At 35.8% G+C, this 27,442-nt stretch overlaps 3 protein-coding genes across 4 annotated transcripts; all 3 read right to left on the bottom strand.

Annotated features, from left to right (window-relative positions):
* Nucleotides 1–1,155: 1,155 nt before the first annotated feature.
* On the bottom strand, nucleotides 1,156–4,088 carry LOC18597583 (26S proteasome non-ATPase regulatory subunit 7 homolog A). Its single transcript, XM_007026709.3, has 10 exons — nucleotides 3,745–4,088; nucleotides 3,147–3,239; nucleotides 2,948–3,029; nucleotides 2,762–2,858; nucleotides 2,498–2,573; nucleotides 2,333–2,391; nucleotides 2,068–2,190; nucleotides 1,801–1,858; nucleotides 1,595–1,680; nucleotides 1,156–1,507 (listed from the first exon to the last, which is right to left on the bottom strand). The coding sequence occupies exons 1-10, from the start codon at nucleotides 3,929–3,931 to the stop codon at nucleotides 1,436–1,438; spliced, it is 933 nt and encodes a 310-aa protein (XP_007026771.1). The 5' UTR covers nucleotides 3,932–4,088; the 3' UTR covers nucleotides 1,156–1,435.
* A 3,159-nt stretch (nucleotides 4,089–7,247) lies between these two features.
* GPAT6 (glycerol-3-phosphate acyltransferase 6) lies at nucleotides 7,248–9,956 on the bottom strand. The gene is made up of 2 exons (XM_007026707.3): nucleotides 9,198–9,956; nucleotides 7,248–8,544 (listed from the first exon to the last, which is right to left on the bottom strand). Exons 1-2 carry the CDS (start codon nucleotides 9,819–9,821, stop codon nucleotides 7,657–7,659), a joined length of 1,512 nt encoding a protein of 503 aa, XP_007026769.3. The 5' UTR covers nucleotides 9,822–9,956; the 3' UTR covers nucleotides 7,248–7,656.
* Nucleotides 9,957–14,929: 4,973 nt separating this feature from the next.
* Nucleotides 14,930–16,618, bottom strand: LOC18597580 (aquaporin PIP1-2-like). 2 transcript variants are annotated; one of them, XM_007026706.3, is made up of 4 exons: nucleotides 16,061–16,588; nucleotides 15,667–15,962; nucleotides 15,418–15,558; nucleotides 14,930–15,307 (listed from the first exon to the last, which is right to left on the bottom strand). In XM_007026706.3, exons 1-4 carry the CDS (start codon nucleotides 16,392–16,394, stop codon nucleotides 15,215–15,217), a joined length of 864 nt encoding a protein of 287 aa, XP_007026768.1. In that variant the 5' UTR covers nucleotides 16,395–16,588; the 3' UTR covers nucleotides 14,930–15,214. The 2 variants fall into 2 exon arrangements, with proteins under 2 accessions (XP_007026768.1, XP_088662486.1); XM_088806360.1 differs by having other exon boundaries at nucleotides 15,418–15,962; nucleotides 16,061–16,618.
* Nucleotides 16,619–27,442: the final 10,824 nt, after the last annotated feature.

The raw sequence follows: 27,442 nt of genomic DNA, 5'->3' as shown, positions 1-27,442 counted from the left end.
AATATTAATAATTAATCATTTAAATATTAACATTTATTTAATTTAAAAATTATTATGATTAATTTTTATTTTATTTTATTTTTAAAATATTAATAATTAATAATTTATTTAAAATATTAATAATTGATAATTTCAATATTAATATTTATTTATATTTTAAAATATTAATATTTTATTTAATTTAAATATTATGATGATCAATTATTTTATTTTATTTTATTTTTGGAAATTAATAATTGATTATTTATTTAAAATATTAATAATAGATAATTTAATTTAAATTTTATTATGATTAATTTTTTATTTTATTTTTTAAATATTAATAATTGGTAATTTATTTAAATATTAATAATTGATGATTTAATTATTAATATTGTTTATGTAATTTAAATGATATTATGTTTATTTATTTTTAATTTATTTTGTTTTTAAATAAGAATAATTTATAATTTATTTTATTAATAATTGATAATTTAAATATTAATATTTTAATTATAATTTAATATTAATATTTTAATTATAATTTAATATTAATATTTTATTAAAAGTTGAAATCAAGTGAGAGAAAGAGGAGAGAGAAATAAATAATATTTTATACTAATAAAGTTGTAAAATTTCAAACTTGTAAAGGGTATTTTTGTTTTTATTAATTTTTGAATTTATTCCTTAACCATAGAATAACTAATACCATGAGAAATGGTGATATTAACTATTCTTTGATTTTGAAGGATTTTGAAGAATAACCATTCCATAGGAATGGCTATTCCTTGGATCATTTTTCAACCAAACAAAGGAACAAAAATTCCTTGGGAATAAAGGGAGAATGGCTTAGCCATTCCCCCAACCAAACATGCTATAAGAGTATCGGTTTTCTTTTAATGCCGATAATGTCCAATCGGCAGCAAATTTCTGTGGAATTAGAAATAATCTGAGGATACCAAACCTCCCTGGAAAATGCCACATTCATTGCAATGCAGCCCCATTGAGGAGATTACCACTTCGATCTACCTTCTTGAATGGCAGGCATGTATCGCTGGTTCTATTTTAGCGATATGATAAAGAAAAAAATGCAAACAAAGACTACTCAAAATCATGGCAGAACAAAATATATAGCTGCATAAGCAAAAAAATGGAAACAAAGACTACACAAAATCATGGCGGAACAAAAAATATAGCTGCATACGCTGTATCGAAAGCTCAAATGGTTAATTCAACATAATATATGACGCGAATGGAAGCACTTCATTTTACTAGTCTATAGTTGTAAGAAAACAACAAGATCGAAGAGAGAAAAATATCAAGTTTAGAGCCTGGTGATCTCTGATTGCAATGTGAAGAATACAAAATCTCAAGAATGCGGATCCTATAAAAGGTACTACCACCATTTGCGCAAGCTTTTGTCATGAGTGGAACTCCAAGCAATGCAGATGATAACTCAGCTTGAACTGGCAGCTGGGACAGTTGCTGGCTTAGCATCCTCAGCTTTCTCATGTTCTTTGTTTAGCATCTGCAAACCATGTTGTGCCAGTCAAAACACACTTCACGTGCTTCAGAGTGGTTTAAATATAACAGGGAAATCGGGAGAGCTTCTCACCTTGTTATTGATCAAGTTATGGAGTGCAATGACACTTCGAATGAGAGACGACAGATATATAACCAACATCATATCATTTGTTTTTACTGCACAAAAAGTAGAGAATATGGGTTGATGAACTTCAAAAGTTAACACATATCCCTATCTAATCCAAAAGAACATGAGCATATTCGGCAATTTTTGGCATATATGTGGTTTTGTATTACCTGCAAAAGCCTTGATTAATTCATTTACATTTAGATTTGGCAGCAAGTTGAACACATCCTGCAGTTTTAACATAGTAGAACAATAGTAAGGCAGATGTTAACCAAAATAGGCTCTTAGTTATATGCTCTTGTCTACATTCTAGATACGGTTTAATCAAGTAAGCAATGTCCAAGGGATGAATTTATGCTGTCAAGTATTAGAGACCTAAAGTTCATAACTGCAAAATGCTTTTTAACTTTGTTTTCATCTTTCACAAGTTAGTTTACCTGTAAATGGTAAAGTATTTCATGATTCAGAGGAAGCTTCTCATCAATAACAAGATCAAGATAAGCACGTATCTCTCGTAACCTTGCATCCAAACCCTTCAAAGCTGTGAGCTTTCCAGTGACCTGTGCATAAGACCAAAAGGTGTATAAATACACTCCCTTTGTTATTGTTCAAATAAAGTTTCAATTTTCCATGAAAGTAGAAGCTTTAATTATCAAATCAATTAGAATGAACAAAAAACAATTATGAAGAAAGAAAAGAAACCTCAGTTGCAAGCGTACTAATGGTAGTATCCTTTACATCCCTGAGCAAGTGTTCCACTCCTGTTGATGGGTGAAAAGGGCGTAATATTGGTAACAAAATTAATGGTGAATAATCCAACCAACTAGCATTTCTGAGAAGATAACCCAATTTCATCTAATGACATACCAATCTCCTCAACTTCATGAGCAGCAATTTCAGAAGGAACATGAACAAAAACCTTTTGGCTCTTTTGAGTAGCATTCTGCAACATCACAGTCATATTAGTTCAAAGGCCCACCAAGTATGAACAAAAGGTGGCAGTTTCTAGAAAAAAATTATTGTTCCTTGCTTTCCCACTTAACATCCAAAGGACTACCTGTCTTCCTCAACAGTTAAGCCTCTCTCTCATCCCACAAAAGTAAAAAAGATGTGTCCCAAAATTGTTCTTACCTCCTTAACTTCTTCAACATCATAGTAGGCCTTGGTTGGTATCCCCAACTCCTTAGGTTGGACATCAATAATGACCAAGACAGGATTTGGGACATAGCTGCAACACGAAAAACACTTGATCAAAAGAATGAACTCCACAAATGAAGTTAAAAATTGTACAAAAAAAGACAATTAATAGAATCTTACTTGTGGAATAATCTGTGAATGTCTAGATCATTTTCCCGTAATTTTGGGCCAGTACTATACCAACCAACAACATGCTCCTTGGCTGCAACAGTTATCACAGGTTCACATATCCAGAGATATAAACTAAAAGAAGAAAGGAGATAGAATATATGAACTAAACTTAGCTACATTGTTAACTGAAAGTTGAGAAAGGAATTACCATTAATCCTTTTGAACATTGAAAACATTGATTCATGGTAGTTGTGGTCAAGGAACCATATATTCGGGTCCTTCTCATCTTCCTCAAAAGGCACTGAAAATTCAACATTCTATCGTTTAGACATGATAATAGTAATAATGGTGAATCGAGGGTTAATAAAAGCTCAGTTACAAGAAAATACAATATCAACACAATGGAAATGGGTCGCGGCATTTTATCAAATACTTCTTCAATGCCACCCACTTCAATAACATACATTTCTTTGTGTTCATTTCCAGAAATTCAGGCAAATAAAGAGGAGACTTTCGTTCAAGCAATCGAACAAACTGCCTCAATTCAAACTCAACATTTTCCGCTAAAAACCCTAACACCCAAAACTCAGACTCAAAAACCTAAATTAAACCAACTAAGAATTCAACTCGAACTTCAAATCAATCAGCGACCCAGCAAAGATAAGAACATAAAGATTCTCTAAACAGAAAAATCAAAGCAATCAAAACAAATCAGATCTAGAACGAAATTCCAAGAAATCAAAAACAGAAACACAGTGGGGGTAGCAAACAAAGAACAAAGGCGTTAAGGGGGTAGGGGCGGGAACCTGCGTAGCTGTTGGTGACGTCAACGGTGCCCTTGAAGGAAGTTCCGAGCAGGACTCCGACGACGCGCTTGCGCGTGTCTTTAGCGACGCGATTGTAGTTGTCGACGATGCTGAGGAGAACCAAAGGGTGGACTATCACCTTCTCTATCGGGCGAGACGATATTTGCTGAGTTTTTATCACATCCATTTCGAATTTTAACTCTTTTTTTCTTGCTCTTCGATTTCCCTCTACCGAAAGTCTGAGCCTTTTTTCCTTGCTTGCTTGCTTGCTTTCCCTTCCTTCGTCTCTACTGAGAGAGCATTTCTTGCCGCACGGGAAAACCAACCTAACACGAATATTTTCCACGTGGCATCTAAAATGTTCATTTCCAAAAATATTAAAGTGAGAAATTAAAAAAAAAAAGAAAAACAAATTATTATAGAATTTAACATTTATCCAATTTATTTGTTATAAGATAATTTCATTGTATTTTATGTCATTTTAAAGTTAAAGAATATATTAAATTAATGACCTTGTGTAATTGGTTTTGTTTTCAAATTATAGCAACTAAATTTTTGCGTAAATAATGTAGTCTTGATGTGTTAATTAGTGTTCCAAATTTCCCAAGTTCGATATTAGCCCGATCTTTAAACAATAGTTCATAACACTAAGTACAAATCAAGATATTTTAGTCGATTTTTGACCCTCAAACATCTTCCTAATAAGAGAATTTAATCAAAATTTAATTTTTATGATCTTATGTCTTCGTGCTATAATAATTTGCTATAATGAACCTTGTCAGAATATTTCTTCTGCAATGATATTGTATCGGTAATCAATTTAATGAGAATTTTGACATAAAAAATCTACTAAAATAATAGATGCAAAGTATATAACTTATGTCATTATTTACTTAGTATGGATTGGATTTTATACTGAACTACTAATTGAAAAGAGAGAGCAACCAAAGTACTCTGGGATTGGTTTCATTTACCCTTGTGCATGCAGGATAACCATGGGGATAAACTTATGGGCTTACGGCTTGATCCTGCCTTAACGAAATGTTTTTTACCAGAAGCATGGTCAGGACATTGGCGAATCGACCCAATAATCCAAGAATATTGGGTTTTAAATTCTAAATAGATTGGCTTTGGGCTTGTAAGGCATGGGCCTCCTGTAAGAGGCTTACTATGATCCATGTTTTCTGTTTAAATGTCGTATTTAAGAAAGAATATTCGATCTATTTGATCAGTCGGCTTTTAAATTTTAAAATATTTAATTAATTTAATTTTTATAGAATTAATTGAAATCAATAGCATTATATTCTATAATCGAAAATACTCGAAATTGACTTATCTTGATGGGTTCTATGAATATGATTAATAATATTTATATAGTTTTTCAAAAAATATTATATATTTAAAATATATTTAAATTTTTTTTTAACATTTCGATAATAATTCATTAATAAAATCTGATTATCTTTAGTTTAATCGTATATATATATATTTGAAAAATGCTTGAAAATCGAATCGAATTCAATAGATTTTGATCAATTATTTTGATTTACATCGATTAATACTAAGTACACTTTTAACTTGGCCATGCCAATGCCATGGGATGGACTCCATTCTTTTCAACATTTTGTGGTAATCTTTATACCTCCAATCCCTTAAAGAATGGTAGGTGGTGGAAGCAGAAGGAAAATTAGAATAACAAACAAAGTAACAAGACATTAAACAGGTCTCAGAATGGGCCAACTCTGTCGCAGTGAACAAACCTTAAATGCTTCCTGGCTGGACCTCTTCCATTTACAAAGCATATGAAAAGAGAAAATGCTAAGGGTCCCCTCCCCCTCCTCATTCCCTACTGTACAAATACAATGGCCAATGGCTTTCATTTATGCACCATTTACTGCACTCATTTCATTTGTTGCTTTAATATGGATGAACGGAGAGGGCTGAATCCAGTTCAGTTTTAGGTGTCAACTGACCAACGTGGGTCCAAAGCTCCCAACTTGTTGTGAATAGCCTAATGGTGAAGTAGTTGGATTCTGGGAAGTTGGAATTTTTCTCCATTTTCTCTTCTGTTTTGGCCAAGCTGAAGTTCAACAGAACACTCTCTGGCAGATATGGGTTGAAGCCAGATCGTTTCATCTTGGAGTTTGGCAGTAGATACAAGCAAAGCAGAAACTATCTATAGTATTAGTAACAAATTGGCCATCAGAGTTTTGCCAAGGTGGATCTCTGCAAAGACTACGAAGCAATTCATCTTTAGCAGCAATGTAATAAATGTTCAGTTCCTGGCATTAAACATACCGAATTAAACAGCTGGCTGCAGCTGTGGGTCAGCCAGACAGTTGTGGCTAACATCACACTACCGGGTGGCGAGCAACGTCGGAGTAGTGTAGCAAAGCTTCAATAATCTTTCTGCCATAGCCACGTGCATTATTAGTGCACAGAAAAATATATAAAAAGAAGGAAAAATATCTAAGTTGATTTATGACGTAGGAATTGAAGTCGGTTTTGATTATGATTGTGATATATGATTTAAGTATGATTATGATATTTTATTTTATATTAAATGTAAACGACATTGTTAAAATTTATATAAAAGATTTAAATTATCACTATCAGTAATTTGAGTTTGAATTGTTAAGAATCACATGATTAGAATCGAAAAGTTATTAAACTAGCAGAACTTGAAAGCGGATAGTTACGACCCAACAAGATCTGTTCAATGGAGGAAGATGGGCATTGGTCCCCTTTGCCAGGATGGACCACTCAAGTCCAAAGCAGTTGAACAATGTTTATAATATTTGTTACCTTTAATGCTCTGAAGTAAAGCCAAATCCGGATTGCCATGCTCACTGTGTCTACATCAGCTAACTCCAAGAATCCATATCACTGATTCAGTAGTGGTCATATTGCTCATTTGCTTACTCTCGATGGGAGAGATTATGGAAGATGGGAAGACTTTCAATATGCCGATTTCAATATCTTCATTTCTGGGTATTGATTATAAGAGGGAATGGATCAAGTAAAATCCATGTAAATTGTGAGCTAACCTTGGAGACATTAATGGTCTGGTCAGGTCTCTAGCTCTCTGCTAGGTCAGAACACAGAGCTGTACAATTTCATCAAATTGTTGGGCATTGAGTCAGAATGAATTCTTATGCAAACTAGGATGTTATTCAAGCATCTCAACCGGCCCCTACTCAAAATGGAAAACAAAGGTGAAAAGCAGCTACTGAATTTATCTATCATCTAGAATTTGAGGTTGGTGCATTAAAAGTAGAAAAGAAACGATTTACATTGAATTCTATCCATTCACAATCACAAACTAATTATAGGAAGCCATGCTTTTGGTTACATTTCTTTATTTGTTACTTCTATAAGAACTTATTGATAGCTATTCATATTTAATTGTAATGTTTGTAATCAGTTCCATTTATATAAGAACGATTATAATTTTTTTTATTTGAGATTTGTTTTAAAATTAATATAAGAATACGATACGAGCATTATAACTCAAATCAATTTGACATTCATTACTCGATCTGAATCAATGTCTGGTATGTCTAGGTCGTACTACACCAAACCTTAGGGCCACAAAGCAAGGCAGTCATCCTTATCATAAATTTATCATGGCTACGGTAGCACCACCAACATTGGTGAGAATATATGCTGATCACTGAAAATGCAGATAGGATAGCAGAAACCAGTGTGATTGCCTCATTGGGCATTGGCCCCTAAAACATTACAGCTTTGTATGTATAAAAATAATAGGAAAATATACATATTTGTTATTTTTATAATTAAGATCACAATCAATTTTTTATTTGTTAAGACAAAGTTTTCAACACAATGGGAAAACAAATAGACAAATTAATATAAATTAATTTGCTTCTGAATATTCTGATCCTTTTTTCCTTAAGCTTTTTCCTTTTCCTGTTCTTTTTCCTTCTTGGATGGAACACGACCATCGGTTCCTGCCATCATAGCATACTTGTCCTTCCTAGTCAAGTTAGTGCACTCGAACCCCAGTGTCCCAGCCAGCACCCTTTGTATGTAGTTTGCAACCTCGATGGCTGATTTTCCACCTTTGCAAGTGAGCTCCGTTGGCAGCTGGTTCAGGAAGGTGATCTCGTAGGTTGGCATTGGGTTCATGAAAACAAAGTAAGGATCCAACAGCTTGTGTCCCCGAACTGTTGTTCCGTGGAAAACTGTCTGTTTCGTGTTGATTGCGACCGGCACAATCCTGTCTGTCAGTTCAGCAAACAGTGCACTGAATCTCAATAGAAATGGCTCTCTGCAAGTAGTCCCTTCGGGACAAATTACCAAATCACCTTCCTCCAGGAGGCGCTTGATGTTAGCCGCATCTTTCTCTCTTTCCCTCGATAATGCAACAGCTCTAATGGGGGAAATAATCTCTGTGAATTTGCTAATACTATAAGTAACGCAACTAATCTTCCTGCCTAAGGCAACAGCTGTGACAACTGGGTCTAACACTGTTCTATGGTTGCAAACAAAGAGGACTCCGCTTTGGCCTTTCTTAGGTGCGGGTGGAGGGTTACCCTTAACAATTAGTTTGATTCCTAGGATTTTGTAGTTGTATCGAGCAATCCTCTCCGGCAAAGGGATGTTGAGGTAGACCCTGAGCAGGGAGAGGATGAAGCCTATAGGGAGCCATAGGAAGGTCAAGAGGGCAGCCACGGGGGTAGGTCTTTGGACCAAGCGACCTTCATGAAATATGATAGGGCTTAGAAGCTTGTTCCTTGGTAATGGATCGCACTTGCTTCTTGGCACCATGTATCCTTCCTGAGCATTTAAAAATTCAACGTATTATCATTGAATCAAATGTTACTATATATTTTAATGCGAAAACTTAGTTAATTTGACTCGATCAATTCATGAGAAGAGTCAATATCTTTATAGCAACATGTTGTCTTCGTGTACGACTTATTTTTTCTTATCAAGGCATTTAAAAAAGAGTAGGCTCCACGTGGGCAACAATACCAAATTTATGGCCAAAAGAAAATGAGTGGAGACGACTATACATTAAAACATCACGAGGATGGTGCTGCTGGAGAAATGAATGGTCAGAAGCAAAGAGGTGTTGAAATTTTTACTCTTTCACTTTTGTCAAATGAGGAACAAGATATAGAAACTATAGAGTGAAATACAAAGAGTGGGTAGTGCATGAAAAAGTGGTGCTGTTGAGTTGAAAATGGTCCTGGAAAATGTGACATAAATTAAATGCAATGCACCTTTATGCTTGATAATGTTTCACGAGTGATTAGTGCAACAAAATAATTAAAGAGAATGCCAGGGAAAAAAGGAGTTGTGTATTACCCTTTATTGCAGTTAAGAAACAATTCTTAAAGTTCAATTATGACAGTAAAAAAGAAAGAAATTTGGAAAAGAATTAGACGAGAAAAGGAATCAGGGAAAGGTTTAGTGAGAGTGATCACCTTGCATAATGACATGAAATCGTGGTCAGTTTCTCTGTCTCCCAGACCCAAATCTGGCAATTTCATGCCAAATTCCTTCGAGATGGCAGCCCTTTTGTGTTCTCCGACGAGAACTCCTGGTTTAATGGTGAACCCAGTTGCCCTGCCTGATTTCGTCACCTCCAGCTCCGTTCCAATAACCTTGTCAGCTCCTAAAAATGTCTTGACAAACGGTTCCACCATGATCCTAGGACTCGCGGTGATAATATACCTCTTGCCGAAGGAGCTGAAAACCCTCCAGCTCTCAGGATGAACATCCTCAGCATAAAACTTGGGCAGGACAGACCTCGAAACGAGCTCGATGTCTTTCACTTTTAACCCCGCAAAGGTAATGAAAATGAAGGTGTTAATGGCCACAGATTCAGAGATGAACAAGTACGTAAAATACACAAACGGGACCGATGCTAAGAGAACAAGTGCTCTCACTAGGCTGCCAGCTTCCAGAGCAACCAGCATGAAATAAGGGAAAGCACTCCGTGACAAAAGAAGGGTGCCATCCAAGTCCGCAGCCACCGTCTGATTCGATCTTCCCTCGTTGCTGCATTTCGAAATTGGTTCGAAACGACGGTGAGCCCCCATGACCATGGAAACTAGAGAGGAAGGAGGAGGTGAAACTTTCTATAATTTACGTGCAACTTATGAAGAGAGAGATAGATGGCAATTGGCAGTTGGCAATTGGCAATTGGCAATGATGCTATATATGTAGCAGGCAAAAAATACCATGGGCTTGATGCGGCAGAGAAGGGCAAAAAGCAGACGTTACTAATTAAATTTATTATAATTTTTTGAAAGTGATTAACGTTTATACAAAGACATATACTTTTCTATATTGGGTTTTTTTATTTTAATTATTTTTTGACGTATAAATTTGGGGGCAGTTGTGAAGAGGGGTCCGAGTAGTTGGAAGTCCATACCAACACCTACATTTTCATTCAATTAGCCTACATTTTAGTTCCCGGCCGCCGGCCACGCCGCTTTATTAAATCAGTAAAAAAGCCTCCCTTGGTATGTTCTTGGCTCGAAAAGGAACTTTCGGCTTCCAAAGATAGTTTCCAGGAACTAAATTTACTCTGGTTTCTCGTATATTTTCTCTAACTTCAACAAGCAAAACCCAAATTATTCTTACCTGTCTCATAGATTCAAAGACAAGTTTACGGAAAAAAAAAATCCCCATTTGCTTAAACCCAAGAATGATTTATGCAAAGTCAAGTGATAGTGTACCAAATTTAGGTTGGAAAGTTAAGCTGTCTCTAAACTAAGTATTAATTAATGCTAATTGAATTGGTCCAATATATGATATCTTTCTTGATTTGCAATGAATTTGATGACTTACAATGTGGGTTTTTGGTATACTCCATGGTTGATTGAGGAGAGGCAGAAAGAAGGAAATGGGAAACATTAAATTCTTGTATGGATGGCATTGGTAGGGAGTGAGCGGAAAGTGACCAATAACTAGCATGTGGCTTTGATGATATGCAGTGTAAGAATAAAAGAAGGATATGGCTAGTTTAATTTCTGGGTGTAATACATTGAATTCGATAGATCTTAGGGGAAAAGAAAACAGCTGGATGGGGTGCTGCTTTTGAACAGTTGAGGCGGATGGAAGGTAGCTTTTTGAAGGGCTGATAAGATAAGATTTGGTTGACCTTAATCAATGCAATTACTATCCAATTGAGCATGGGAAAAGACTTGTAATGGGTACCTATTGACATCAACCGAAATCCCACCCTCTTCTTCCTTCCAATGGGTAGCATGCTTAAAGGGCTGATAAGATTTGCTTGACCTTAATCACTACCGTTACTACCCAATTGAGCATGGGAAAACACTTGTGTAATTAATTGGTTCTAATGGGTAGATATTGACATAAACCGAAATCCCACCCTCTTTTTCCTTCTCTTGCCTGATAAGAAAGAGGGGCTTACATTGAGAGCAATTAAAACCCACATTATTGGGTAAAACCCCATGTCAAATTTTTTTTTTTTTTTGGGAATTCAATTTGTATTTTTATTAAAGCATGATTTTGTTGTTGAAGGTTAGGAAACTTGTTGGGCTTTTGTTTTTCTTCCTTGCTACATTTATTAATCTGCTCCCAACGACTCCTGCAACCCCATGAATCATCCAAGAGGGCAGAACCAATTTGGGGAAAATCGGATTAATTAATTGGAAGTTTGGAACATTTTTAAAAAATCATGTTGTGGTTTCCCCAACAGTCATGGATAGTGAAGTAAATAAACATTTAATGCACTTTAAGATTTACCCCCTAGCAAAAAAAGGTAGCAATGAATAAAGGGGAAAAAAAATATCCAAACATATTAATTACATAACTGTTGCTCAATTATAATGCCTAGCATGCAATTAATCTAGTCTGCACCTTAAAATTCAAAAAAAAAAATAATCATTCAATTTTACCTTTTTTTTTTGGTTCTTGTTGAATTTGTATTCCCATTATAATTCTTTTACATTTAAAAGATATTTTATTTAATAATATTATAATATAATATATATATATTGAGTGATTATATGTTATGAATTTTACATTAATAAGAGATGAGACAAGTTTTTGAACTTATAAATAAAGACCTTTCTTTACGTGATAGGTATGTTTTTTGATTATAAGGTTTTATATATAAGCAGGCCAATAAATTATTGTTTATATTTTGTAGCTAACATTTTCCATGAATTTATGAGTAATAGCATGTTTCGTGTGTTGCCATTTCTTTCAATGTACCTATTCTTAGGAACAATGAATATTAACCAAATTACAAAATAAAGGTCAGAAACAGCCGTCCACATAGCAGGAGTCAATCTCAAAAGCCAAATAAAACCAAAAATAATATCCAAAGTCCAAAGAAATTGTCCTTCTAGAGCATGGTCATGCGTTTAGTTGGGGTTAAGCCAACTGATTGACTTAAAAATCAAGGATAAAATTAATTAATAAAATAAATATATACATAAATATATTCAATCTCGTTTTTTTTATTTAAATGTGATAATATTTATCAAAATCAAATATATATAGTTTGGTATATTAATATATCGTACTACATAAAAACTAATGACCCGATGTGATACTGACCAACACGTGTTAACATAATTAAATAATTATGGTCGTAATCCTATAATGAAAAAGTGTTCTTTGAATTTAAAGAGCGAAAGCGAAAGAGTCAATTGGCTCAAAGTATAATTAATTTGGACTTACAAGAAGACTCTAAATTTAATTAATAAAAAAATTTTGGTCAAAAATACACATACAACTTACAATTAATCTTATGAGATTGCTTTTTTTTTTATATTATTATTATTAATTATACACATTCAATCTTGTTTTCTTATTAAATGTCGTAATCACATTACTTAAGATTTTTTTAAAATGTTCAAATATATCATGTATATTTTGATAAATTAATTTCTCATACTCCAATGAAAACAAACAATGATCAACGTGACGTTGATCAACATGTCTTACGTAATTATGATCATAATCTTGACGTGAAAAAAGTGATTTTTGAATTTAAAAAAGATTAAAGGGTTCGATTGGTCCAAAATATAATTAATTTGGACCGACAAATGAAAGCTAAATAGAGAGGTTTAGCACAACTAACAAAGCGGCCTAGTTGAGGAAAGGCCCCTTTTCATTTTCTTTATCGAATTCTCACGAATAATGTTGATATTTGTTAAACCAATCTTTCTGTTTTGATCATTTAGGTACATACAAGTCACATTCTAAGCATCAATGAACCCCCTAATTTTAGTTGTAATGTCGCTCTATTAGGGGCATATCATGGGGTTACTTAAGGGCACCTGCCCTTCCATCATTAGGTCTTACCTAACTAATCGGCTTTCCAATACCCTTTTTTTTAATACAATTGATTACGTAATCCAAGCAACCGATTTGGTTCTAAGTTCTAACCCTTGGTTGCCCATAGTAATTCCCATTATCTCTAATCCTAGTTTTATTAATTTGTTCTTATCGTCCCGGAACCCACGAGTCGCGAGTGACGACAATCACTTTATTAGTTTTTTTTTAAATCATTTTTTACTTTTCAAGCATCAAATGTGTAATTGTAATAACAATATTATAAAAAAATTTTAAGAAATACTTTGAACTAATCTCATGTCTTCTAGTGACTGAGTAAAAAAAATTATAAGTTAAATTTGTATTTTATTAAATTTCATTTACTTGATATTTTTACATTTTTATAAAAAAAAATTATTGGCCAAATGAAATCTTAAAACGATCTAAAGAAATGCAAGAATATCAATTTCCTCAAGGGAACAAATTACACGTTCATACGTAATTATTTAAGCCTTAAATTAACTTTCATAAATCTGTTTATATATAAATTACACGTTAATTGAAAATTAAGTATAATTAAATTAAATTTCCATAATAAAAAAATGGGGAATTTTTACTCAAAACTTTTGAAATAGTCCTTTGACTATATATTCTTTTTGAGTTTATTGTAAAAAAAGAGAGTCAATTCAATTTGATAGCAATAAACACCATTTCTTCTTCTGCTAAGTTATTTTCCTCGTACTTTATTGGAAAGGAAAGTAGTCAGTTCAATATAATATTATAAGGATGCACATCAAACCCTTAATTGTTTTGATAATTACATAATTTATTTCATATAAAATCTAAGGCTAATTACCTATAAATAAATTAATGATTATCAGTCATTTTCCTTTAGCGATCAAGAAAATCTTTTTCTTAGAGAGAAAACCACTAAGAGATCGATAATCAATTAAAATATGTTTAACAAATTTGAGTACTTGATACTAATAGCAACAAACCAGGCCACAAGGAGGCAACCTGACCATGGCCCGACGTTGCATTGGCTTGTCATAGAGATCTTAGCTATAATGCAAAGCCCAAAAACCTTTGAATGTTTTGGGTTAAAAATGGCATAAATTAAAAAAAAAATTAAACTCTCAAATTTACCTTGAATTATAATAGATTTCGAGAAATGCATCTTTTATGTATTCTTGGATCTTGGTCAACATGTCACAAGCCTGATACAACACACCTTGTGACCCCAGGTCACAAGCAAATTATGATGTATGATGTTTCAATATGTGCCCATGATAAAATGTCTTAACATACCTGACCACTACATCATCAGATTCCAGTGCAGCTGCAATTGATGTCAGGACTAATTCCTATATGATATCCCAAAGCACAGAAGAGAAGCACACGCTGCTGCAGCAAAGATCAGAAGAGGAACACAAAGCTGCTGGTGTCTTCAACAGGATTCAAATGAAGCTGAGTTTGGAGGGGAATGCAATAGCACAAAGCTATCTTGACAGATTCAAGTGCAGCTAGCCGAGATACACTGAAGTGGACAGATTCAAATGCAGCAGATAAGGAAGCTTTATCTCAAAGCTGAATTCAGGTTAATCCAATGTTTATGTGATCTTTAATCCAAGTATTTTAAACATGTAAACTCCTCTTAACTTCCTCTCTTGGAGAACTCAAAATTTAAGTCTCTCCTTATTGGCTGCAAACTACTTGGTTATGTCTCCCAACCCTCCTGCTATGAAAGTCCAGCTTTGCCTCCAATACCCTTTGCCCGTTTTTTCTTGTTGAGGGGTTTGGGAAAGGAAACAAGAACTCAGCCCTATACGTTTGTTAGAAACTCAGCCTATATGACAGTCATACATAGAGTGATAGAGTAAATTGTTCCAAACAAAAATTTATTTAGAATAGAAAGTGGTAAATTTTCCATACTTAAAATAACGTTTTAGTGGGTGAAAGACACCGATCAATACATTCAGAAAGAGAAAACCAGTGATAGATAAAGTTCACTGGCATGGAATTATCACTACTGATAGGCGCCAGCCTTGACCCTTAATTGACCATATACATCCAGGGAAAGATCAGAAAGATCAGAGGAGGAGAAAAGGAAAATGGAGAGGAACACATCATCATAAGACTGAATAGTTCACTTTATCAAGCACTGTTTTTCATGATCAATCGCTTATTTGGACTTGAAGAGGACGGCCCTGATCACTATTTGGTGGTACAAAGCTGCCAAGGCTGCTCCAATGAAAGGTCCTACCCAGAATATCCACTGCATCCAAAGAGGATTTAAACAAGATAAATTTTGGTTTCTTGTACAGTATATCTGGTTCTTGAACTGGTAAAAATCAAAGAAAAGATGGGGAAGTTTGGAAGACTTACATGGTCGGCCCATGCTTGTTCCTTGTTGTAAATAAGAGCTGCGCCAAGGCTCCTAGCTGGATTAATGCCTGTTCCTGTAATGGGAATTGTTGCCAAGTGTACCAGGAACACTGCGAACCCAATAGGCAGCGGTGCCAAGATCTGATATTCATTCAAATCAATGAAAACCAAGTCATAAAATGGCAACAATATGAAGAAACAACAATTTGAACTGGAAAGGAAAGCTAAATAAACTGTAGTTTTGCTTACAGGAACATGGGAGTCTCGGGCATTGCGCTTTGCATCGGTGGCAGAGAAGACAGTATAGACAAGGACAAACGTACCAACAATCTCAGCTCCAAGGCCACTAGTCTTGCTATATCCTGAGCTAACCGTGTTTGCACCACCGCCTAGCCTTTCGTACGGGGTCTTTTGGAAGCTTTTTACAACAGCAGCGCCACATATTGCCCCAAGACATTGCATTATCATGTAAAACACCGCCCTGGTCAGCGACAACTTCCTGGCTAAAAACAGCCCGAAAGTCACTGCTGGGTTAATGTGACCCCCTGCACCACCAGCCCTCAGAAAAACACAGTTAGTCCTTATCCATATTGAAAACTACTAATTTTCTTCCAAGGTTTTCAATTTATGTCTATCAACGTACCTGAAATGCCAGCAGTGCAGTAGACAAGAGCAAAGATCATGCCACCAAAAGCCCAAGCAATGCCCTGAATACCTACAGTTGAACACTTGCTTGAAGATTTGACAACTCCCATCACAGTTAAAACCGTGATGTAAAGAAACAAGAAAGTGGCCACGAATTCTGCTATGCCAGCCCTGTAAAAGGACCATGAGGATAACTCGCCAGGCTCAAAAATCGGTGCTGAAGGTGGATCATTGTAGTCCTTGACATCTTGGCTTTGAGCAGCTGTTCCTATAGGCTGCCTCTCCCTGTACTTATTTGCACCCAACCTCACATCTTCGTTTTGTCCTTCCATTTTCTAGCTCAGTGAAAGAAACTGAAGATGTTGTTTCACTTCTCTCTATGCTACTCTTTTATTCCTCCAGGCTTCGAAAATGGATCAAGCAATGCACTCTCGAATCATGGGCATACCTTGGAAGTGAGGGGGTGGGGTATTTGTAGCGTGACTTTGGGACAAAGATTGAGGGATGTGTAAGCTGAATTCTTTTGGTGTTTTCTCATTCATTGAGCGGAGAAAAGAAACTGTTCACTGTGGTGACATGTGACCGACCACTCCATACTCGCGCACCTTAAAAAAGTTGCCTCTTTGCTGGATATCATGGAAAGATTTTGGCTGTCCTTGTCTTTCTCAGGGAGTAATTTTCACTTCCCTTCAACATGGACCTTGCATTTATTCTTAACTTTTAATAAAAATCTGAACCCTTTTCTTCCAAGGACTGTCAGACAAACTTGATAGAATCAACCACTCAAGATTTGAAATGATTTTGGTTCTCAGGCTTGGACACGAGATGCACATTTTTACTACTATTCTTGTCTGTAATCAAGTCTACTTGCTTAATTAGCAAATCCAAATGCATGATTAGGTGATGATTCTTGAATGAACTAGATAAATTTTGGGATTGATTCTTCCTTGTCAACTGCTTTAAACATGTAAAAACATAAAGTTACTAATAAAATGTGTACATGAAAAGCAATAGCATGGCAGCAAATTGTTCTGTGAAGCAAACCGCATAATCCACAGTCCAAGGAAATGAGAAGTTGTAGGCTGTAGCATGGGCGGCCATGGATACGGATAAGCGAGCTAATTCATTTCACCAGCAATATTTAAACTAGATTACTACAAGAACACAAAGAAAAACTACACCACCACAGCCAATGTTTTCATGGCCCTATAAATGGAGACAATACTTTTCATTATCTAATTCGATTAAGTAAGATTAGACTATCTTATAATTAAGTTCGAATGATAAAATTATTATTCGTTATGCATTTTGAAAAAAAATTTAAATAATAATTTAAATATATAATCGAATAATTATAGAGTTCATATATTAAAAGATAATGAATATCATCTCTTTCTAGAAACCATTCTTAACCAAAAAAAATGTTAGTGGTGGAACTTTAGAGGAAATAGGATTTAACAATCAGAAAATGAAACTCCACAGCCACAAAGATTGGGTGTTCTTTTTGTTCTATAATATACTTAGCAACTATGAATTACTTACAATAAGCAAATGCACTTTTTCAGAACTTAATAATTGGTGATGATGTCTTCAAATTTGGTCCAACCTAATCGTAGCAATAAAAAAGTGCTTTTACCCTTATTTTGTTTTTCTTCCACTGGTCCTGAGCCTGCAGCCATAGGACCGGCCTATTCCAAAAGGTGTATCATGGTTTGAAAAATGTGGGCGGTGGGGGCCCTGCTTTGCCACTGTTTTGATTGAATCAGAGCCACATGATCAGAGACACCAAATACTAGCCACCAAATTCATCATCGTGACCGACCGACTTTTCCCGCCCTGATCTAGAGTTAATATAAAATTCATGTACGTCACCTACGCTAGGCTAGCTTAAAGGGCTGAGTGATCCAAGCAGTGGCATTGGGTTCAACTTGCAAGAGAGACCCATTGTCAAAGGCTTTGTCTGCTTAATTTCTTTGTGTGTCTCTTGGGTAAGGTGTTAATGGGTTGGGCTTGTTGTTTGTATTAATTCTTTCGAGCTATAAATTTTCCGAAAGAATTCTTTTCTGGGCTTGGATTTGTCAGTTTTCTTATTTATCGACTATGGAAAGTACTTGCGGGCTTGTACTTCTACAGAAAATGCACCTTTGCTGAGCTTTGGGGGGTGTTTCCCTCATTGAATATCCTGTTCTGACTGACTTGCAACAACCGCTTCAATGTCGATTTCTTACTTTCCTAGGAATCTCTTTTTCCGGGACTAGCTAGGAAATGGAACATCCAGGAGGGACTCTCTAGCCAGTAAACTTCAACATGTCGAAGCTGACATGTTCTTGATACCTATTTCCTTCACCACTGTCTATATGTTCTATATTAATCCTTCAGGATTGGTTTCCTAATTGCATAATCCAAATGTACTGCAGGAGGCTTCCTTTTCGTTTAGTTCTGACTTGATAGGCCAAACTTGTCTACTACTGCCACTCATTGCAGAGAAGCAGGAACCTGGAAGTTCAAGGAATAATCTCAACCAGTAAGGGAAATGCTATAATAAATCAAAACCAGGAAAAGACCAGGTCAAAACAGGGCTGGGAAACTTTGGGCTGCCTTCTGTCAAGATATGTCATCAAAAAACAGCCCTTTGGTGTGTCTCACGCCTCCAACGTGCTTCACTTGGAAACACAGTTTTGCTTTATCCCGCTGTCTCTCAAGATAAAGTGAAAAGAAGTTCGTCGACGTCTTGTATATGCACCATACCAACGCAATTCCACATCAAACCTTTCACAGGATGGTAATAATTGAAGAAAATGGTGGAGAACAAAGGGTGCCTAGGGATCACCTTTGATTGGGTGGAGAATAAAGGGTTTTTGGTTTTTGTAAGTATGGGAGTTTTGAATTTTGTGTTCTTGAATTTTTTGATTGGTGCAGCAAGAGAAGGAAACGGGCACGCTGGTTATGTTCCTTGTCTTACTGACTTTTTCTTTGCTTTTAATCTTTTGGGCTGGTGGGGACGTACGTGTTGGCTAAAGGGCTATCTGTAAGTACTTAGGTCAATGGTTTAAAAGGCAAGGTTGGGTGCTGGTGCTTTTGTCTACCAGTATGTGATCCGAGGGTTAAGACTGCTCTTTCTAGTCTTTGACCCTCCTTTGTTTGTTCATGGACATCCTTTCTTTATGAATGAACTATAACTTAAAAAAAAAAAAATAATTGAAGAAAATGTAACATCCCGCTCTTTCCATGATAAATGTGCACAACGGTTAAGCCAATAGACAAAAGTTTAACTTTAAGAGGTTGAGATATATATATATATATATATATGAGTTCATGTATTGATGAAATTAAATATATGTCTATATCTATAAAGGATGACTATGTAATGTATGAGCATGTGAAAGCTCAAAATGATGTTGTGTATATATTTGACACATGAATGATATGGTGCATTGTCTGGCACCTAGACGAATATGATGTTTAAGTAAATTATGCAAAATGTGATTGATAAACTATGCAACATAGTGTATAATTGAGAAATTGAACTATATGATGAGTATGTGTGTCGATTATCGGGTGAATTTTAATGAATTTAGATCAATAGGTAAGTCGGAAAAGAAATGGGAGTTTGAAATTTGAGCTAGGAAGACTTTAAGTGTTGAAAAGTGCATTCTGGACAAAAAGTATCGATACTTAGGTTCCATGTATCAATACAATGAAGGCAGGAAGAACACAAGAGCGGTATTTTGGGAATATGTATCAATACATCACTTAATATATAGATGGATTTGAAGAACATAATAGTGAAGGTGATTTCTATCGATACATTGTCCAAATGTATCGATAAATTTGGGGCAAAGAGCATTCTATTTAAAAAATATCTATACAATGCCTCGTGTATCAATAGATTTAAGGGTGATTCAAAGAAATGTATCGATACAATGTCTCATCTATCGATAGAATTAAAGGGAACATTGGAGATGTATTGATATATTCTCAAATGTATCGATACGTGCATGCAGGTTGGCAAAAAAATAAAAGGCATTGGGCAGCACGCCTATTTGCCAAAACACTAAAAAACAAGCCCTCTTCCCTTGCTCTCAAAACCAATGTCCAATATTTGGATTTGAAGCTTGAAGGAAGGCATTTTAAGCCTAGAAAACCAATCTACAGGTAAGATTAAAGCTTTTCACCGATTGGTTTTCAATTTAAATGGTTTAATAATTAGAAATATTGTTTTCCAGATTTGGTGGAAGTTGTGATTGGAAGTTGCTGGAAAATTTGGGAGTGAAGTGAGCCAAATCAACAACTAAGGTAAGATTTGAACCATTTATGAAAAAATTATGAAGATTTGAAATTGTTGGTGTGGAAGGCAATATTTTGAAAAGCTGGGAATGCCTTGAAAGCTAGGAATTTGTCTAGAAATAAAGAATTGTGGTACAAATGTTGATAATCTTGCATTGTTGAATGCTAAGCTATAAATGGGAGTGAGAATTCTGCCCATTTGCTAAGTGGTGTGATCGACTAAGTTGGAGTTAAGGCATCGGTGAACAGCAGGCATTGAATTGATCTGTGAGAGTGCCTAATTGTCGAGGTGAATGGGGCTTTACGGTTAAATGCATGTGGATGCATTTCGTATAATGATATGCGTTCCCATAGTACATTGAGTAATGTGTTTAGGCCTAGATGAACATGCCGAGGCTAGAGAACAATTGTATATATATCTGTATATATGCCATTGTATAGGGAAGCATAAACTGGTAATTAATTCGATGTGTTTGTACTTTGATGAATATGACTAAGTCAGAACAATTATGTTATGTGATGATATTCACATATGTTACATTGTGAGCCACATGGTGGCATTATGATTGAATATGAGTATATGAGAAATGTTTAATGAGAAAATTATTGTGATATGCACATTGTCTTATAAGGTGAAATGGCCTAAGTAGGCGAATTACGTTTGTATACAAGGTTAAGGAAGTTGATTTTGATGTATGAATTATAGGGGTAATGATGGCCCATAATTTGATATGTTCCACCCGATGAATGAGTTCCAGATGTTGATATGAATTGAGAGTTGAGTGGCATCTTCCTCATGATTATGTGTGCCTGCAAGGATAATGGTAAATGGGGGCGATGGTTTAATCTCGCCTGTGATTCTCACTTGCAGTGCTTTGATGCCACTTGTCGAGAGACTACTTCGGGCAATGACTACATACCTGATGCCATCTATCGGGAGACTACTTCGGGTGATGATTATGCATTTGATATCATATGTTGGGAAATTATTTCGGATGTGTCGTGACGTGCGGGTCCGGGAACCCGTCCGCCAGACGCGGGCGAAAATTAGATATGTCAAAGGTGTGGGAGTCGCCACCAATCTTTTTTATCTAGGTGTGATTGGTCACCTATTAACCCGATTCTTAATCGACGAAGTCCTAAATTAATTTTAGGTCCGTCGAAAGAACGAGAACTGGTCCACGTTTTTTAAAGATGGGTTCGGGAGTGCGGTTACGCACGGAGAAGGGTTAGCACCTCCGTGACGCCCGTTCTACGAACGGTACCATTTAATCTTAAGTTATCTTAATATAGCCTTTTCTTAGTTAAATCCCTATTTTATTAATTAAATTTTTATTGAATTGCCAAACTGAGTTTTTCACTAGGTTTTACGTATGCATATGATGCAAGGGTAGAATGATGTCGTGACTTGTTTATTTTAAATGATGGAGTTGGTAATCTTTTATTGGAAAATTATTCGAAGACTATCCCAACGCTTTGGTGAAGTCTCGGAATCCTCCTCACCTAGAGATATCCCCGGAAGAACTCGTCTCTACAAGCTCCTCGGGGAAATCCCATCATCGGGATTCCCGCGCCATTTGCAAAATAAGAGTGGCATGCAATGACAGTATAAAATGATGGTATCTACATGCACGCGTTTATTGATTATTTAAAAATTTTGATTATTTGTTATTTATTATTATTATTATTATTTTTTAAATATATACTTTATTTTTTGGTTATTTAAATCCATGTTTGTTGTTGATCAATTTTTTTACTTGTTTACAAAGCTTATCTAAATAATTAATTAATTAACTTTTAAACGATTAATTTAACTTTGTTTAGTAATATTTATTTGAATTAACAAAATCTTTCTACATATATTATTTTCTAATAATGACTATTTGACTTAATGGGTTTTGAAATTTAGAGTTCAGATTTATCCCGACGCTTCGGTGAAAATCCGTCTCGAACTTCGCACCCGAAAAACATCCGCCCGAAAGAGGCAACTCTTTACCCCTTTTTCAAGCAGAATTCTATTATTGGATTAACTCAAATTAACCACTTGATTTTTTAATACTTGTAATTTAATATTATATTGTACATTCTATATATTCATAAATACTTAGAACATTTTATTTTCTCTTGCCTTTACAACTAATTATATTTTATTCTCATTTTTTAGACCCATTTCTATTATTTATTAATTATTTTATACATATTAAAAAAAACTAAGTACTTTCTAATCTTTCATTTAATTAATTAATAAATTTTTTTCTTGTTCATTCTCCTATTTTTTGTTATATGTTTATGTATATATATATATATATATATATATATATATATATATATATATATATATTTATACATGCATATCTATTAATTTACTACATTTGCTATCTATTGTATTAAAAATTTCATTTTTAGCCTTCATATATTTTATTTTTCATATGCATAAATTTCAAACAATACAAAAAATAATAAAACTATTATAACACTTAAACAAGAAATTAAATAATCATTTTCAATAACTCAAGCCCAAACCATTATTTAATGAAGTCCAATACCTATTGGGTTGTACCTAACCCAATGCTCCAAATGGGTTCAAGCTCCACTGGGCTTCAAAGGTCTCCCCCAATTCGGCCTGGGCCCAAAGGGCCTGCTGCACTTGCTTTTTGGTTTGGGCTCGAATAGTCCAATAATGCCTTAGCCCAAAGAGGAAGTCAAGCCTGCTGCAACAGCCCACTTAATCCCCTTCAAAGTGCACCGTTTTTGGCTTCAAAAAAAATGCTTCAAAACGACGTCGTTTTGGTCTTTTATACCTAGCTATAAAAGCTTCTTTTCTTTTCTCTCTCTTCACTTTCCTCTTTCACTTTCTCTCTCTTGCCGCCACTCTCTCTATTTTCTCCTCAAGCCTTTTTTTTTTCTCCTTCTTCCTCTCTCTCTTTCTCTCTCTTGCCGCCACTCTCTCTACCTTCTTCTTAAACTTTTTTTTTCTTTCTTCCTCTCTCTCCTTCTCTCTCTTGCCGCCACTCTCTCTATCTTCTCTACGCCGACCTCTCGCTTCTCTCTTTCATTTTTCAGATCTAACTCTTTTTTTCTTTTCTTGCTTTGTGTTTGTTTTTTTTGCTTTTGTTTCTGTGGCTGGGTCTTCTTGCTGGTAGATCTCCCCTTTTATTTTTGTGTGTCTTTTTAAAGAGCCGGGTTGTCCAAAAATTTGGACAACCCGACGAGGGGGGGTTCTGGCACCAGGGAGTTGGTGGCCAGAACCCCTGGTGCATGGTGGTTGGGGACTTGATGGGAAGGGATGGTGAAGGGATGGTGAGGGGATGGCTGGGCGCATGCCCAGCCATCCCTTTTTTTTTTTTAATTATTATTATTATTTTAATATACTTTTTTATATTTTAGTTTATTTTATTATTTATTTTATATATATATATATATATATATTTTATGGTGTCTACAGTTGCCCCTCTTTGTACATTCTTGAGAATCAAGGATAGTGCAAAGACATAGACACCACATTTGGCTTATCTCGAAACCAGTTGGTTTAATCAAATCGATCTAGAATCGACTTATCTCAAAATAAGTTCGATTTTAAACAAAAATGAAATTTCTAGACTTGATCTAGGCTTGACCCATGTTGGAACCAAATCAATTAAAATTCTTAGACTTAATCTAGGCTCGACCTATCTCACAACGGGTTTGATTTGAACAAAATTAAAATTCCTAGACTTAATCTAGGCTCGACCCATCTCACAGCAGGTTCGATTTAAACAAAATTAAAATTCTTAGACTTAATCTAGGCTCGACCTATCTCACAACAGGTTCGATTTAAACAAAATTAAAATTTCTAGACTTAATCTAGGCTCGACCTATCTCACAACAGGTTCGATCTAAAAATTGAAATTCCTGGACTTAATCTAGGCTCGACCTATCTCACAACAGGTTCGATTTAAACAAAATTAAAATTCCTAGACTTAATCTAGGCTCGACCTATCTCACAACAGGTTCGATCTAAAAATTGAAATTCCTGGACTTAATCTAGGCTCGACCTATCTCACAACAGGTTCGATTTAAAAATTGAAATTCCTAGACTTAATCTAGGCTCGACCTATCTCACAACAGGTTCGATTTAAAAAATTAAAATTCCTGGACTTAATCTAGGTTCGACCTATCTCACAACAGGTTCGATCTAAAAATTGAAGTTCCTAAACTTAATCTAGGTTCGACCTATCTCACAACAGGTTCGATTTAAAGAAAATTAAAATTCCTAGACTTAATCTAGGCTCGACCTATCTCACAACAGGTTCGATTTAAAAATTGAAATTCCTTTAATGCTAACTTAATTGGAATAACATGAAATGAAAAGACTCAAATCCTTCCATTGAAGTTTTACAATCTCAACCCTTTAGGTCGAGTGACTTTCTACCTTCGACGCTTGGGTCATGAATTAATTTTGATTCCTGTCGAGTGCGTGGCTAGGCATGTATGCATGTATGCATGATTGACATGATCGAATGCTTTTCATGTTTACGATTCATTAAGGTTCCAAGACCATCCTCTTGCTTCATCCGATTTTTCGCTGCAACTTTCGATCTTCTTTGCCTGTTTTCTTTCCTTCTGTAGAATTCAGGTAATTCCAGACTTTCCCTTAAGTAACCTCTCCTTTGACATTTGACTTTGCCTTAGGTTCAGGGCTCTGCCATTCCTTTTTTCATCCTTAAGTCTTTTGCTGAACAATGAGTGTAATTTCTTTCTTAATTAGTTTATTTCTTTTACCAATCATCATTCATTTTCATGACAATCATTATGTGAATCATGGGATGGTAAATAACGAAAGAGTTGAAATAAAGAGACGAAGAAAAACTTCATATATGAGGAATCAAATAGTTCAAGGTAAACAGAATTTACAGGGCAGACATTAGATCTTTTAATAATGAACACCCAGACCACTAAGAGAAAACAATCTGATATTCGACTTCAAGAATTGTCCTTGATTGATGCTTTGATCAAATCTGTAGGTTGCAGATTCCTTAGCTTCCCATTCTTTGTGAAATTGTGGAGCTCCATCCATGGTGTATTTAGGCTGACATCCCCAAATTCCATTCTATCTTCCTGTTTTTCGGCCTCAAGCCGCCCTTTTTCGAGTTTTCGGCATGAGCCTCCTCCCTTAGGTACGAGCTGCCCTTTTCGGGTTTTCAGCACGAACCCCCTCCTTTAGGTACGAGCCGCCCTTTTCGGGTTTTCAGCACGAACCCCTTCCGTTTTTTTTTTTTTTGTTAGGCATAGTACTTCTTCACCGCATCCGCATTTATTGGATTAGGCAGATCTCCCCCATCCATGTCAGTCAAAATCAAAGCTCCTCCTGAAAAAGCCTTCTTTACCACGTATGGCCCTTCCCAATTCGGCATCCATTTTCCCCGAAAATCAGTTTGATTAGGGAGTATTCTCTTAAGAACCAACTCTCCTTCTCGGAACTGCCTGGGATGAACTTTTTTCTCGTATGCTCGTATCATCCTTCGTTGGTACATCTGACCATGACAAAGAGCCGCCAGCCTTTTCTCCTCAATCAGATTCAACTGTTCGTAGCGGGAGCGGACCCACTCAGCATCTTCCAATTTCGTTTCCATCAACACCCTCAATGATGGGATTTCTACTTCAACAGGTAGAACTGCTTCTGCACCATATACTAATGAGTACGGAGTTGCCCCGGTGGAGGTACGCACAGAAGTTCGATATGCATGTAGGGCAAACGGAAGTTTCTCATGCCAGTCTTTATAAACTTCAGTCATCTTTTCGACAATCTTCTTGATGTTTTTGTTGGCCGCTTCTACTGCTCCGTTCATCTTCGGACGGTAAGTTGTCGAGTTATGATGCTTGATCTTGAATTTAGCGCAAACATCCTTCACCATCGCACCATTCAAATTGCTTGCATTATCCGTAATGATCCTTTCTGGAAGCCCATACCGACATATGATCTCTTTTTGGATGAACTTGCACACCACCTTTTGTGTCACATTGGCATAGGAAGCTGCTTCTACCCATTTCGTGAAATAATCAATGGCCACTAATATGAATCGATGTCCATTAGAGGCTTTTGGCGTAATAAGTCCAATCACGTCCATTCCCCACATTGAAAATGGCCAAGGTGCCGTGAAAACGTGCAATGGGGCTGGTGGAGCATGGATCCTATCAGCGTATACTTGACACTTGTGGCATTTTCGAGCAAAGTTTATGCAGTCTGATTCCAACGTCAACCAATAATAACCAGCTCTCATAATTTGTCTAGCCAACATATGTCCATTAGCATGAGCTCCACAAGTTCCTTCGTGGACTTCTTTCATTATTTTGTTGGCTTCCGCAACATCCACACATCTCAAGAGTACTTGATCTCGACTCCTTTTGTAGAGCACTTCTCCGCTAAGGAAGAAACCCATTGCTAACCTTCTAAGAGTTTGCTTGTCATTATCCGTGACATTCTCAGGGTATGTCTGGTGCTTGATGTATTGCATGATATCATGATACCACGGCTTACCATCAACCTCTTCTTCAACATTCAAGCAGTGTGCGGAGACTTCACGGACTTCTAAATCAAAAGGGCGTACATCGGCCGCCTCTTTTATTTTGAACATCGCTGCGAGGGTGGCTAAAGCATCAGCAATCTGATTCTCTTCTCGAGGCAAATGGTTGAAGCTGATTTCTTTGAACTGTTTGCTTAATTCTGTAACCAGCTTTTTAAATGGAACTAGTTTAGGATCTCTAGTTTCCCATTCACCTTTCATTTGACATATCACTAAAGCCGAATCTCCGTAAACATCTATCGCATCAGCCTTCATATCAATTGCTGCTTGTAATCCGAGTACCAACGCCTCATACTCCGCCATATTGTTAGTACAATTGAAATTCAATCTCGCCGTGACTGGATAGTACTTCCCATTTGGAGAAATCAACACTGCCCCAAAGCATTGGATGCCCCATCAAAATACACCTTCCATGGATTAAGTTCATTGGTACCAACTTTTTCTACATGCAAGACGGCCATCAAATCTTCATCTGGGAAATCGAAACTTACAGATTCATAATCTTCATTAGCTCGATCTGCAAGGAAATC

The sequence above is a fragment of the Theobroma cacao genome, chromosome 5, assembly GCF_053813885.1.
Source record: "Theobroma cacao isolate CCN51 chromosome 5, ASM5381388v1, whole genome shotgun sequence".
Classification (NCBI taxonomy): domain Eukaryota; kingdom Viridiplantae; phylum Streptophyta; class Magnoliopsida; order Malvales; family Malvaceae; genus Theobroma; species Theobroma cacao.
The sequence above is the reverse complement of the archived record's forward strand: the minus strand, read 5'-3'. Positions and strand labels throughout refer to the sequence as shown.

Coding starts and splice junctions, on each gene's coding strand:
- LOC18597583 (XM_007026709.3), bottom strand. CDS start 3,931: ATGGATGTGATAAAAACTCAGCAAATATCGTCTCGCCCGATAGAGAAG. Junction 2,859..2,947: donor ATTCACAGATTATTCCACAA/GTAAGATTCTAT, acceptor TTCGTGTTGCAG/CTATGTCCCAAATCCTGTCT. Junction 2,191..2,332: donor TTAGTACGCTTGCAACTGAG/GTTTCTTTTCTT, acceptor TCTTATGCACAG/GTCACTGGAAAGCTCACAGC.
- GPAT6 (XM_007026707.3), bottom strand. CDS start 9,821: ATGGTCATGGGGGCTCACCGTCGTTTCGAACCAATTTCGAAATGCAGC. Junction 8,545..9,197: donor ATTTCATGTCATTATGCAAG/GTGATCACTCTC, acceptor TTAAATGCTCAG/GAAGGATACATGGTGCCAAG.
- LOC18597580 (XM_088806360.1), bottom strand. CDS start 16,394: ATGGAAGGACAAAACGAAGATGTGAGGTTGGGTGCAAATAAGTACAGG. Junction 15,963..16,060: donor CTGCACTGCTGGCATTTCAG/GTACGTTGATAG, acceptor CTGGTGGTGCAG/GGGGTCACATTAACCCAGCA. Junction 15,308..15,417: donor AACAAGCATGGGCCGACCAT/GTAAGTCTTCCA, acceptor CTTTGGATGCAG/TGGATATTCTGGGTAGGACC.